General features: G+C 43.7%; 1 protein-coding gene across 2 annotated transcripts in view; it reads left to right on the forward strand.

The window, feature by feature from the left end:
• The window catches only part of RALGPS1 (Ral GEF with PH domain and SH3 binding motif 1), a 114,269-nt gene that overhangs the window by 82,389 nt on the left and 17,166 nt on the right, over positions 1-14,714 (forward strand). For both annotated transcript variants that reach the window (XM_053472483.1, XM_053472484.1), the window contains exon 10: positions 14,519-14,656. In XM_053472483.1, coding sequence (XP_053328458.1) covers positions 14,519-14,656 — 138 coding nt within the window. The remainder of the gene's footprint in view (positions 1-14,518; positions 14,657-14,714) is intronic.

Consider the following 14,714-nt stretch of genomic DNA (forward strand, 5'->3'; position numbering starts at 1 on the left):
GCCATGGAAATTCCCTGGTAATAAATCTTGGGGAATATGTTCAGAATTACCGGTTAACGATAAGCGCTAGACAAGTAGAACAGCGTTTGGTGTTTTTTTTTTTTTTTTCGATGAACTTTCAACCCATCATTTTTTTGTAATTTTACCAAAAATCTGAGCTCATTGCACGATAGGGTTTCCATCTGTACGTACGATGAGATCATCACTCATACAAATTCCTATATCGTGCCGCAGCATAATAAGACGGCCGACCTACGTCATGTAAACGCAGGCTATATATCTCTTTGTGGGCAGTTTAGAGGCCCCGAGTGATCGGATGAGATGTTGCCTTGGGGGGTTCAGACCAGACAGTCCAAATCAGCTGATTCAGAGACCCTTTAAACATTAACCCTTTTATAATCACAAGCATTTCACCAACGGCAGCAGCCAAATGGCTCTAATGAGGGTCCTTATAAGAACCAGGACTTGTGGAGATGAACAAAATCACCTGTATTCAAGCAGGGATTTCAGCTGTGATATAGCAGGGAGAAAAGCACCAACTTGGATGCTATCATTAAATCAGAGTAGGATATATAGGAGTTGGCTCCAGAATCCCGAGAACCTGCCCATAAACCCGAGACGGACCTTGAGAATCTCCCTATTGACCCCAAAACCATGAGAATTTGCCTGATATTCCTCCGAGACGCTGAGAATCTACCCATTCACCCTGAGATTGGGGTAAAAACTCTAAGACTGAGACCGACACGTTCCAGGTATGCAGATAAAGCTACGCCAGTCGTGTTGTGAACCCCATTTACAGAACATGCGCCATTAATAGTCAAACTCTCCATAATCGGGTTTTTATGCCGATTTCATACTAGTGGCTTTTTAAGCCTGGGGGGGGTAACAGCCCCTGAAAAACTTAAACCGAGATCAGGAATCATCCGTTTGGACGGAGAGCGCTTTGAATGTGAAAGCGAAGCTTGCCGTGAGCTCATTCTTTGGACCGCGTCCTGGTGGGCTCAGACGCTGGAAGAACATTTTTTTGCACAGTAGCGCATTTTAATAGGAAAGTCTTAACTCCTCGAAATGTTTGCTTTGGCTCCCAAGCGACTCTCCTCCTGCCCCCGTCAAGGTATATCTCAAACCCTCCTGCCCCCAGAGGAACATTCCCCGCTTCCTCTCCCCAAACCAAATCTACTTTCTTTGGCTCGCGCGGCGTTTGCTACAATTCATCATTCCGCGATTTGCAAAAGAAGCGGCTTTTGGAGAAATATCTGCTCCTTTTGGGAAAAAAAAGGAGACTTTAGCGAAATATCCCAATAATGCGTCTGCCTTCTGTTTAGTGGCTGTTATGAACCCGGGTGGTAAGCCCCAGCGTGTGCTCCGCAGGCGGGTTTCAGCGGCCGAGCTCTCGCCTTTGTGATCGCTGACAATGAACTCGCCGCGTCGGGATAATTCGCTGACTGCTGCATTTTTTTTTTACCGGCGTCCCACTTGGAGAGCGGCTCCTAATACTCCACAAACCCCGCGTATAAATCATACATCTCGCAGTTACATGCATCGCCCGCGGTACAGGGAAGTGTTTGCAGCCTCAATAAATTACCTTTTTTATTTTATTGGAGTTTCTGGACGATCTTGGCATGACGCATTTCACAGCCCCATGCGGCCCCCGTCTGGTCGCCCGTTTCTCCTGCTATAAAGACTGAAACCCTAATCGGTCGTTGGTCTCGTCTTAGATTTAGGAGCCGTATGTCTATCCCATGCGTGTTTAATACCCTCACTGTATTACCCCCTACCACTTCTGCTGGGAGGCTATTCCACTTATCTACCACCTTCTCCGTTGTAGAACTCATGGCAGACATACACTAAGGATGTATTGTCCTTTTTGTCAAGAGGGGCTCTGAAGAGTCCAACTATGTTTTGGATACAATGTAATGTGATGAGGATACGCTACAATACAGTTTTTTTGTTAAAGATGAGTTGTTTTTGTTACATTATATGTCAATGTTTCCAGGTGTCTCCATGGTAACGGTGAACAAGAAAAAAAAAATCAATTCCTAAATGAGCTATTTTAATATCATTTAATGGGTGTTACTTCCATATTTAAGGAAATGACTGATCGTTCTGAGCCGAGCCTTTCCATCACACGAGCTGAAGTACACGCTCAAGTCCCTCGGGGTTTTGGAAAGCCGTTGAGTGCTGAAGCGGACCCTCGCTAACCATAGAGGCTTTCCTTGGCTCCCCCTCACTTATTAGCTAAATACTCCGAATTCACAAGTACTAAAGCAATTACGGAACGGCAATAAATTAATTATTTTAAGCGTTAGAAGCTTTTTTGGAACGCGCTTCATGGTGAGTTCCGAAAACCACACTCGGATTTTTGGTCGCTTCCTTTGCCAGTTTGACGTTCGGTTCACATCCTGGAGACTTTAATTCTTGCCCAATTGTTGACAGAAGAAAAGCACACTTCAGAGACGTCGGTTCAGGCAAATCCCTGAAGGACACGTTAAGAAAATATTGCTCGTTTCTGAGCAAAAGTGGAAGCCGGCGGTGAAACGAGATCAGACCAAAGTGTCCAAACCAGGTTTCAGGACGGAGGTTTCCCCGTCTTCTGCTGCCAAGTACGGGGAAAGGGATATTTTTTCTATGTGACCCTGCTGGTCGGACTCAAGTCTCTTGGTCCGAGTCTTGGCCAAACTGGGGATTTTTTGCTTATCACCATTTTGGAGTAACCATGAAAAGTTCTCATAAAAAGCAGTCTAGACCTTGGGGGGGGGGAGATAAGTAGTCAGAAGGATGAGGTTCTTTCAAGTCCAAAGATACTTCTTCTAGATCAGATGTAGACAACATTAAGAAGAACCATAGGTGAGGCTCATGGATCATGCTTTCTATAGTGGTTACATTTTCTTGACCATCAGTACCTGGCTATTACGTGGAGTTATGGAGTAGTAGAATGTTAAGGACGCGTCCTCTCCATTCTCCATCTGCTCCCTGGAATCGGGGAATTCAGGGTTTGAGGGCCTCTTTTAGCTTTTTGGTTTTATAGGTTTAGCTGTCCAAGCCAAGATCAGACAGAAACCTCATCCTTCATGCATGACGTGAAACCCTGCCATGATCTGGTTCTTCACGTGCCCTTCCTGATGGATTTACTCGCTGGGATTATATCAATGAACTTTTATGTGTCTGAAGTTGATATGGCTTTAGGAGGTTGAAGTGCATTTGGATCCATTCTGTGTAGCATTGGTAGCCATAAGGAGGACCTCATGACTCGCGGCTTCTCTTCTTCTCACGAAGATATCTTTGTTTCGGAGAAGAATGCCTTTAAACCCTTTTTTAAAACTGTATTTGTTATTTGCCGGTTAAATTCCACATGGGTTTCACCGAAAAGCCCCAATTAGTTTTTAATTGGAGAAAGACCCGAGAAGCGGCTAATTCCCGTTTAATGATCTCTCGCCTCTACGTTGCGACGAGGAGAGCGGTCGGAACCCGGTGGAATTTATTAACATGTCTTTACCGAGGCGGAGGTCCAGCGGGGTACGGAGCGTCCCGAGGAGCTGTCATGAATATTCAACCCAAGTTTCCATTGGTGGCGCTGAGGGACGCGTCTGGCGTTGCCAAGAGGGGCCGCCGCTCCGGCCATTATCACTTCTTAACTCTTCATGTGCCGGCACGTGCTGTTCCTTGGACAATAATGATGTAATACGGCTGCTTTTGAACCATAAACATTTTTTATTGCTGTCATTAGTAACAATGTATTTTTTAGGTCTTTTTTTGGGAGGGGTGCAGTTGGGGTCCTCGTATCGCATGTTTATTACAGTGTTTACCCCATCAAATAGGAATCTCTGGATGAGGGATTTTGGGACATGATGTGACCTTAGAATGTTGTAATAATAACCAAACCCAAGCCAGGGATTTCCAAACAAAGGAAACACAACAACTTGCACGGGAAAGACGTCCTTGCGGTTTTACGACATGTTTTTTTCATTTAATATTATTTTTTGTAAATTTTATTCCATATGGATCTTAAACGCTGGCCGACAGCGTGCGTGGAACCCATTACCAAGGGAAAAAAATAATCGGCGTTTCTAGAGACTATCAAAACCATATTGTTGAATTTATGGAATGTAGGTTAACTCTTTAAAGCACCGATGAAGAACCTGGTAGCAAAATGGGTTAAATCCCCCCCAAAATAGTTTTTTTTTAGGGATTGCATTTTGAAGCGATCAGCATCTTCCAGTTTAATCCCCCTAACAATCGGTTCCTGCCGGGATGAAGGGCAGGAGGCATTGGTGGGAAAGAAATGTTTTGCCAGATTTTAAAAAGCAAAACCCACCTGTAAACGCGATGTTTTCACTCAAGAATCAGCGACCCCCTGACGTCCTCCAGAATGGAAATGTTCTTTCGGGGTTTCCAGATTTTTAATCCGTTCTCTTATAAAAGGAAAAAGTACCTGTGCGCTTCCCTAATCGTTATTACCGAAAATGCTGCTAAAATTAGTGTTTTTAGGTTTGTTGTCTTAGAATTCGCTGGGATACAATGTAGACGCTGCAATCATGCAAAAAAGGAACGATGAAATCGTTTTCTACATAAATTAAGTAGGAAAAGCTAAAAATTAACCTATTTTTATGACCTTTTGGGTCATGTGAAGGAAGGACAGTTCTGAAGCCATGTTCTAAATGTAAAGGAGCAGTTACCATGGAAACCAATAGAATGTTGGTGCTGACTGCTCCATATTTAGATGCTTTGCCCCGTGATGGCTCGATTTTGGCCAGTGGGTTTCTCGATCCCACAAAGTATTGTCCCTTTCCCCGGGTGCCGGGCCCTGACCTTTATTAACTATTCCGAAACGTTATTATCACCTCATTAGTTGGGGATTAAACTTCGCTCACTTCGCTGGGTTTGAAAAGCTTTGCCAGATGACATAATGCAGCTTGCGGCGGACGGCGAGGCTTCGCACGTCCCGGGAACAACCTTTCGTGACTTAAAAGTCTTTCGTGAGCAGAAAGTACAAAAATATTCCTTTTTGGTTTTTTTTTTGTTTTTTTTTAATTATTACGTTTAATTTTTAGAAAATAGAGAATTTTTTTACCGAGTCTGGATCTGGTTTTTTTTTTTCTGCGTTGATTTCGGAGGCTTCTAATAATTTATTGCGGGTGCCTGTTGTTGGTCCGCGTGTCCCTTGTGGGCCATTGTAGTAGTTTGGCTGGATTAGTTTTGGGGGGCTGGCCATTCCTTGTTTATTGTAACAGCCTGGTGGGGCATATGAGAGATCTGATCCAACAGGGAATCCGCAAACGTCCCCCGAAACCAAGACCAACCTCTACTGAAATCTAATCCATCCGTATCAAAAGTGTTTAACCCTTCCCAGCTTCCATCAAAATGGGAGAAAGGTGATCTTTTATTGGGCTCGGAGGTCTCTCCTTCAGCTGGACCTGTCTCTAAAAAAAAAAAAGAGAGATATCATCGGAGAGTGCGGCACCTTAATGACTCTTAAATAAATCTGCTATCTGATTACCGGCAGACGGTATCTCGATTTCCTATCAGTATTCCCTGCGCAGGTATCTCCAGAAACATTGTTACAGCGGTGACTTCTAATCACGGTACATGTATGACTTCACTGATTACATCCGTGTAGAAATGCTTTACTGATTAAAACAGGTTTTTTTGAATTATAATGAGGTGTGGGGGGGGCGGATGACGAGTAAATTTATATTAAAATAACCCTCATATTGGAAAATTGATCATTTTTGAGGAGTATTTGCTGCGGAACCCTTTTGGATTCTGAGGATTCCGTCTGAGGTGGATCGTGGGGTCGGAGGACCTGTTAAGTTCAGCCTTGGCTTTCCCAAGAGTTCCAGGCTTTAAAATTCCAGGCGATCTTCTGCAAACCATCACAATAAATCTGAGGAAGATACGACTTTGTTCTTGTCCAATAAAGAGGGTTTGGCCGAGACTTCTGTTCCTCGGTTTGACAAGTATATTTTCGGACGTCCGTTCTGCGCGGTGCGATTTATTCCACGGATTTAATAGCCCCGGCTTAGCTGTAAATCTGAAAGCCATGTCCACTCGAGCGTTGCCTTGCCCTCTGTTAATTCAATCGTTTGCAGCTGGAGCGGCGGACACGGCTTTTCATGTGAAGTGGATTCTTTCCGCTTATAAAAGCGAGCGTTTTACTGTACCCGCTGCAGCTGCTTAGACCACAAGCGCTTCCTCTGTTTTTCTACGAATGCGCCAAAAAAAGTGCCTTCTGAAATAATGATACGCGGAGTCCATCAAACCACAAAACAGAAAGCCGCTGCCTCATCTGTGCGTCCGGTGCGTCCGGTCCGTACGAGTCCCGGGACTTTCAAACAGATATTGGGTAATTATTGAGCGATCTCACTACCCCATGGTGTTTCATCAAATGTCCAGATTGATGTCCTCAGGGGCCATCAACAAAGGCTGAGAAGCCAGTGTGTTAAAAGGGTAACAACGGCAAGTAGGATAGGGGATGGTGGGTGCTTCCAGTTGGCCGGAACATCTGATGGAGCTCCAAGTATCTTCTACTCTATTCAAGTGATGGAAGAGTCCTTCATTTTACTACTGGAATAATACAGAAGAAGGGTAAATCTATTGTTATTTAGGATGTGTTGTTATTGAGGTCCTTGGAGGTCTCCGTTCCTCGTTTGTAAAATCTTCTGCCTGGTCCTAAATTCTGCATAAGTATGTCTAGCCCCCACACAAGTGGAGTGTTCATACTCCTGGGAAAGTCTAGACTCATAGGCCAACCTATCTCAGCATGCTAAAAGAAAGGCGCTTGAGTTAGAATCTATAGCCATTTGGAAACTCTCCATAAAGAGATTGAAAAATACTTGTGTAGGTCAAGGGACTACTCCATCCTTCTCCACTACGTCTCCATCATGGGGCTACGGGCTCAAATAAAACAAGGACATTTGATAAACAGTTTAGTTCTGTGCCCCCTAGAAATTACTTGGGCTCTGTAGCCTCCATTACTGAACAGTGAAGAAGACAGCCGTGAGTGTTAATCGTTGTCATCGTTATGACCCATTGGGATTGGGACACATGGAGGCGTCACATCCTGGATGTTGGTCTCTGTCTTGGAAAGGAGCCAGAACGAAGACTCTATCAGATCAAACGCAAATCCGTGTTCCGTAGTTCCGTGCGTCTTGTAATCACAAAGGCCGCGCGGGGCAGGATACATCAGCTCTTTCCTAATCCACCGGCGGTCAGTCGTGTTTAGTTTAATCTCATCTCTCCAGACTTACGCAAACAAATGCGATCAGAAGCTGCGATGATTAATCCGCTTTGAGCCCTTTGAGGACGAGGAAGATCGGTAACACATACCCCTCTGGGGTCAACATTCGCTCCGGCACCCACCCCGAGATCGGGAAATGGAATTAAAAGGTCAATGAGGATCGGCTTGACCCCAGGTCAATGTCAAGATATTGCCAACCAAGTGCCACCAGTAAGAGATCTTCTCAAAGCAGTGCTCCTTCCATCAGTCTTACCGTGGCAGGTTTCCATGAGAATCTCCTTTTTCTTACCAAAATTAACTTCTGATATGAAGTCCGGGAACGTGATGGGATATGAATTCATAGCCCTTCAACCATGAGCCATGGTGGCTTCCTTATACCGTGGGCTGAATTTATAATCGGAACAACCACTGGTTCCTCTTAAGCATGGATGCTCCTCGTATCCCCCGTGTTTAACCACCCTTCGCCGGAGTGGAATTTTCTTTGGAAAAAAAAACCATTTTAAGAAGAATCCATGTTATTCCTTAAGCCGTTGCTTCGGTGACCACCTAGCCAATCATTTTTCTTTTTCTTGTGAAAACAAATACTAAGTTTCAAGTAACATTTGAGTGCGTGTAATTGAAAGGGGAAATCTGCATTATCGCATGGGCAATCAGAAACAGATGGGTCATTCAAACATGTTAAGCTGTCAGATGGGGTAAGAGACGGTCCCTGATTTATTAATCCCCCCCATACCCTGTGACCCAATGTAATCGTGTGACCTCATTGCCATTAAAGAGAGCGGGGGGGGGGGTTGGTTGTTTGGAGAATGATCTCAGCTTCCTGGAAGAGAGAATTAATTATTGTGCTTTAATTCGGGAGACAAATATCTCATTAATTTATATTTAAATGACTGTGTGGCAGGAGTTAATGCAGCGAGACATAGGGGGTCTCGTCTACTGAAACTCTAATTATTTGGCAATCAGCAGAGCTCCGGTGGTACGGGGAGCGGGGGATGATGTTAGGCGTTAATATGGAACAACTGAGCCGAAGTTAAAATGCTTAAAATGAATACATTTTTTTTCATTTCAAGCTTTCCCCATTAATTACTTGAAATGTTTTTGTTTTTAGCCAAAATTGCAGTGTGGGGGGGGGGGGGCGGTGTGGTCGGGGTGGGGGGGGTCGGTAATGCTGATTTGGTTCTAAAGGAAAAACAAAGTTTCAGTAATTAGAAAGCTTTTTTTATAAATATATACTAAAGCAATTTGCTTAAATTGGTTAGGAAATTTTGGAATTTTTTGGAAAATTATTCTAAAAGTTTTGGAAAACTTTCTAGTTTTGAACAGGTGGACATTAATTAGAAACACCTGTGTTGCGCATGATGTCATGGAACAAAACAGGGGAACGGTGGTCGATTTGGAAATTAGAAACAAACAAGAAACACCAAGAGAATTTTCTTTAAAATCTTAACAAAATGAGCACAATGCTTTTTATGTTCCGATGGATGTTTTTTCTACATTTATTTCTCTTTAAATACCTAATAATATAAGTTTATCTTCTATCCTCTAACATTCACCGGTTGCTGTATCCCAGTTGTTGACTTCCAAGATGGTTTAACTCGTTCTACCCGGACAAGGGCCATTTTTGTTACATATAATAATTTATTATTTCCTTAACCCCCCCCCAAGATTATGGATCTGTTCTTTTATTATTATTATTATTATTATTATTATTTCTTGAACAACACAATTCCGTAAGATTAAGAAGTAGAAGCCTTGACATTTTCCATGTGTTACTTATGCTCCAGATAAACACATTCCTTAAATAGGCCACAGAAATTCGGGGGGACTCCTCTCGGACGATCTTCATTCATATCCTGTGTTTTGGATAAACGGATAAACGTCGCCGATCTCCGTTACATGAAGCAATGACGATATTACATGTTTGCAGCTTCTTCGTGTGGTTCTCGTTGGCTCTCGACGTCTCGATAGTTTTCTATAAAACCAAAGCATAATCTGGCGCGGGCTTGGGTTGCACTATCCGTAAGGCACCTTGACTGATCCCAAAGTTTCTTTAAGTTTACATGCCCCAAATTAAGAGATTCGAAAGAAAAAAGTAGCCAGTCTATGAAAAAAGATAAATTATGTTTTTTTTTCCAATCAACTTTTCATATGTTACGGAAAATCCCAAATCGATGGGTGATAAAGAGAAGATTTTGGATGTGCTGAAAGATTGTACAAGCACCATCTTGAATGATCCAGGACTGTGAGGTAGCAGGAGTTGAAGATCTTCTGTGAGGTCCATGGTGTCCATGATGGTCTTCTTAAGTAACTGAGATAATCCTTCCAAGCACGAAATCGGTGACTTTGGTTCACATTCACTGTCGAAAAATGGACCGCAAGGTCAGCTGGCGACAAGAATATTGATGGGCAGCCGCCGTTCATTCATAATTATGAACCAGGCCTCCCAAAGCATTGAAGAACGAGACACCTTCTTCCCATCTCTGGAACGAATTCCATGTAATTGATAAAATGACGAGGTATCGTTGAGTGATAAATCACCGTCCTTCGGTTGGGGGGAGAGATGAGTCGCTCCCGTATTATCCAAACCATTGTTTATGGAATATTTCAGGCTGTCATGTGGAGTCGTTCTCATCCAAGCTGGTCCTCAGGAAGACGCATAGACCTCCGGCCCCCCCCGTACTCCAGTCTAACAGAGCGATAATCCCATGGGGAACCCAAGTAACTGAGCCCATTTATAGAGAGACTGCTGTAAAACTTCACTGCCTTTCAGCCCTAAGTAAATACGAAGTTCAGATGAAGCCATCGCGGTGCCGTATTACAAAAAATACAATGGATGCGGCCTAATGACTGATGCTTCGGGCCAGCAGTAATGATGTTAATCCACCGAGTTCAGATGAAGTCATTGCCTAGTAATAAAATGGAAATATGACCCAAACTCATGTATTAAATGAACATTCCGGATTATTGGATGCTCGGTATCCCTCTGCACAAGGTTATTGTTCTTATGAGCATTATCGGGGCTTTTAGGGCAGTAGAACCCTGCGATCCCCTCATACCCAGCAAACATTCCGACCTCCTAGAGGTCCTCATGGGCGTCAGGGACAGGCCAAACTAACCAAGGACACTTGGCATGTATGTCTGGGTATATTCCTTTACTTTGTGCACGTTTCTCTTTTGTTGTCGTGTTTAGCCAGAGCTCGCCGTTGTTTAATGTCAGCTGTTTGTTCATGCGCTAATCTGACAAAGGTTTCTGTTTACACATCCGCGCCGTTGATCCCGTATACAAAGCCGCCCCCCCTCTAATTTAACAAAACCGCAGACTATTTACAGATCCGCTTTCCAGAAAATCCATTTTTTTGTGAAAATTCGGTTCGTGTTCTGAGAAAACGATTAACTTTTATTATTTGGGGGTTTGAGGAACCCAGACGCTAAAATGCAATAGGAAGTCTGTCCATCTGTGTATATTTTATAAATGATGTCATACCGCAACACGTAGAATAACCTAATACATTAAAAACGAGACTAGCAGCTGTATACTCCGATGCGCTTCTGCTTCACCGTAGAGTTGGCGGTATCGCCAGCCGCCGGTGACCCACAGCTATATAGATGTAAGAGCTCGGCTTTCCCGTCGTCTTGTTGAGGTGGGCCGCGGGCCGCCCCAGCGCCAGAAGATTTATTCGTTAATCCACTTAGAGGTAACGCCACCTGCAAGCCCTTACAACGCAGATCGTAAATCACGCTAACCTACTTAAAATATCGAAACGCGCAGATTATGTAACAAACAGGAAAAAGCCAACTCCGACGAGAGGCCGTTATCACATTGATTCGTTCAATGGCCCCATTCAGATAGAGAGATTTTTTTTCCTCCCCAGTGAAATAGTTTTAGTATGATTAGAGGTGACCGTAATGTATAAACGGAAACATATGTGCATGCATGTCGGCAATATAGTTTTAACCGGGGGGGGGGTATTAACCTTTAAAATGCCAGGGTGGGTGAGCAGTACATTGGCTCGTCGCCCGTTGTTTAGGAGAAATGCAGATAAAATAACCTTTCTAATACTTTTTTAAGATGGCAGACTACATTTCCCATAATCCTAATGCTAGCTGATGAAGAACACCTGAATTTTAATTTTGGAGGGGTGTGGCTGGGGGGCGGGGCTTTACCAGGACTTTTCCTGTCACTTTTGCGGAATGTTGGTAGCTATTGGTGTAACTGAGCGGGGTATTTAGAGGAATAATGGGGTGTTATTTACCCCGTTTAATTTATAAATCCCTTTCCTGCTGTTTCTATACACATTATCGGGGCTTTTAGGGCTGTAGAACCCTGCGATACCCAAAAAACTATTTTTCCCCTGTTTTTTTCTTATTATTTATTGTTTTATATAGCGCCGTCATATTCTGTAGCGCTGATTCCCAGCATTTATAGACCTGTGGCCCGGTTCCTGCAGTGTTTCGGGGTTCGGGGGATTCCGCGCTTGTCGTCCCTGGAAATTCTGAGCGTTCCGATCGTAATTCCCAACGATCTGGTTCCCAGCCGTAAACCCGAAAGCCGATCATAAAACAGAGCGGGGAGACTTCCAAACATACGCTGGGATCCTGAACGTTTGCTTACATCATAACGCCGCTTCTGGAAGCCATTATCCATGAAAGCGATTCATTGGGACTCGTACGTTCATCAAAGCCGAGCTAATCCGAGCGTTGGGCTCCAAGAACCTTTAAACACATCTGTCAGCCGTGTAAACGTTTCACGCTGCGTCCGCGCTCCGGCGTATTCATCGTTATTTACTCGCAAGCTACATTTCCTAGAAAAATCAGAAAATCCTGCAGAATATCGGAAGAAAACATCGAAAAACTAAACGGAGCAAATAAATCAGGAGACCTTTGAGACTATTCGCGAAATTCCAAGTAGTGCCAGGGTTCCAATGTTTTATTTAAGTCTTAATTGATCATATGTGTTATACAAGAATGTTACTTTACTGAGAGGATGGTAGACTAATGGAACAGCCTCCCAGCAGAAGTGGTAGAGGGTAATACAGTGAGGGGATTAAACATGCATGGGATAGACATACGGCTCCTGAATCTAAGACGAGACCAACGACTGATTAATGTTTGAGTCGTTACAGCAGGAGAAACGGGCGACTAGACGGGGGCCGCGTCACACGACTAGGCCAATAATGTGGTGGTGTTTCAGAGATGAAATGATAAAAGGCAAAAGAGGAGCGGGTCTCTGACCACAAGAGCTTACAATCTGAAGATGTAGAAGGTGGTTTTTCTTGTGTATAACCCAAGATCATAAAATCCCTTCCTTTGCTGTTTGATTATTTCTCTTGCCCCGTACCTTGGGGGTATTTAAAGGATGCGCTTTACGAGGGCAAATTACCACCCCAGCTGAGTGTTAAGGCCTTGTTTCCTTGAGGCAGATTGTCTAGGCTCAGGTCACCTGTAACGCTCACTCCCTTTCCGTATAACCTCCGTGTCGCCGTCAGCGTATCCGTCAATCAGGTGGCCTCCTGGCTGTTGAGTTACGTCTCTGTCTCAGAGAGATTCCTGATGTTCTACTCGGCGGTGGCGGCGTCTTATCTGCCTGGGGCTCCCTTTTACGACGTGGAAGATGACGGCATTCTCAGTGTCTGGAAACATTCTTACATAGAATCCTGCGAGCGAAAGAGTTCTAGAACTCGGCAGCAGATAGAAGACCATCTTTTCCAGATGGACCGGAAACGCACCAACGTAGGGTCATCCTAGAACTCCAGAAGCCCCTTTTTGTTTTTTCTCAGTGAATGATACCACGAACCAATCAAAATTCAAGACGTATCGGCTTCATAACCACGGAACGGTAACCTTTCTACTTAAATTAAAGTTACATTTCTTTCATCTCCTGGGGGTATTCATTTCACTCGCCCCCCTTCGACTCGTCACGACCCCGAGAAGGGTGAATACAAAGAGGAATGTGCCGGGTTTTTTGGAAAGTGTTCGGATTTATTTTTTTTGATCCAAATCAAGGCTTTCAGTGTCCAAATATAAATAGACAGATGGGGATTTGCTATTGAAGTGGACGCTGCTGGCCGGTGGAACCGTACATCCTGCGGCGAGCTATTAATAATCCCGCGGAGGGATAAGGCAGGCATTTGCTCAGGATATAGTAAAAGCCCCCGATGTATATGTTCCTGACCGCAAAAAAAAAAATGTTGTGTTAAGCCGAAAAAGTACAAATTTGTCAGGTTTCAACAGAAATACCGGCTCACACCTCCTAATAGACTCTGAACTAACACATTCAGACCACAAAGTTCACCTTGAGGTTCCTTACGTGGAAATTTTTTGATTTTTTTTTTTTTCCTTCGTGCAAATGGATCTAGACAAGGCTGAAAGATGTGCTTGATTGATGTGCGGCCTACGGTCCCGGCAACGTGGCTTTACGAAGGGGGGAACGGGAGGACATCTGATGTCTTGTAGAACATCAGATTCCATCGGTGGTCTCTCGGTATGGAGGTCGACCTCTCAAAATGGTAACATCGATACAACTCAGCTGGAGAACACCGTTCTCTTCCACTTAAAAGTCCATTTTTGGTGTAAATAATGGGAGGCCAGCATTACGTTTTACAACTAGCTGGAGAAGCATCATGGGTGCCTCGTTTTAAGAGACATGGACCTCCTCTAAACCTGTTAAAGAAGAGACGTTTTAAGAGCGAGCCATGTGGACTTGAAGCCTCCATTTTTACGTTCTTGGCTACTAGTAAGGCCGGTGTGGGCCTGTATTTAGCGATACGTCTAATAGGAGATCCGCTGTCTATGGCTGAACTCCGTTAGCTTCGGTTTCACAATTTGTTGAGTTAAAGCTGCTTTAGTTGGGGTTGTAATCCTTATATATACCCCCCCCCATAATAAAGACCCAGCTTTTTTTATTTATTATTATTCTATTATTTTAATTTTCTTAATTTTTTATAATTTGTTTTATTTATTTTAATTATTATTTTTATTTTCTTAATGTTTTTAATTCCATTTTCTTGTATTCATTTTTCAAGTTGTCTTTGGCTCTCAGTAAATTACAAACGATTCCCGAAGGTTGTTTCATAAAACGAATCTGTACGATGTAACGTCTGTTTATTGAAAAAACTTGAATAAAATGATGTAAAAAATCCCTTCCCCATTAAGCCCCCACACCTTGCGCCTCTTACGATGCCCCAAAACCGTGAACGATCCACTTACTGTTGTTTAACCCTTTGTGAGTATCATCCAGGTATATTATGGACGTCTCTAACATGTGTGATCTCTTTTTTTCAGGGATCTACCTCCTGGATATTGTCTACATTGACTCCGCGTACCCGGCCACCGGCAGCATCATGGAGAACGAGCAAAGGTCCAACCAGATGAACAACATCTTGCGGATAATCTCCGATTTACAAGTCTCCTGTGGTTACGGTGTGTATAAAAATCCAAGCGGGGGGGCAGATTTTTCACCGTTTTACCCTTTATAGTG

This window comes from Spea bombifrons, chromosome 8 (genome assembly GCF_027358695.1).
Source record: "Spea bombifrons isolate aSpeBom1 chromosome 8, aSpeBom1.2.pri, whole genome shotgun sequence".
Lineage (NCBI taxonomy): Eukaryota > Metazoa > Chordata > Amphibia > Anura > Pelobatidae > Spea > Spea bombifrons.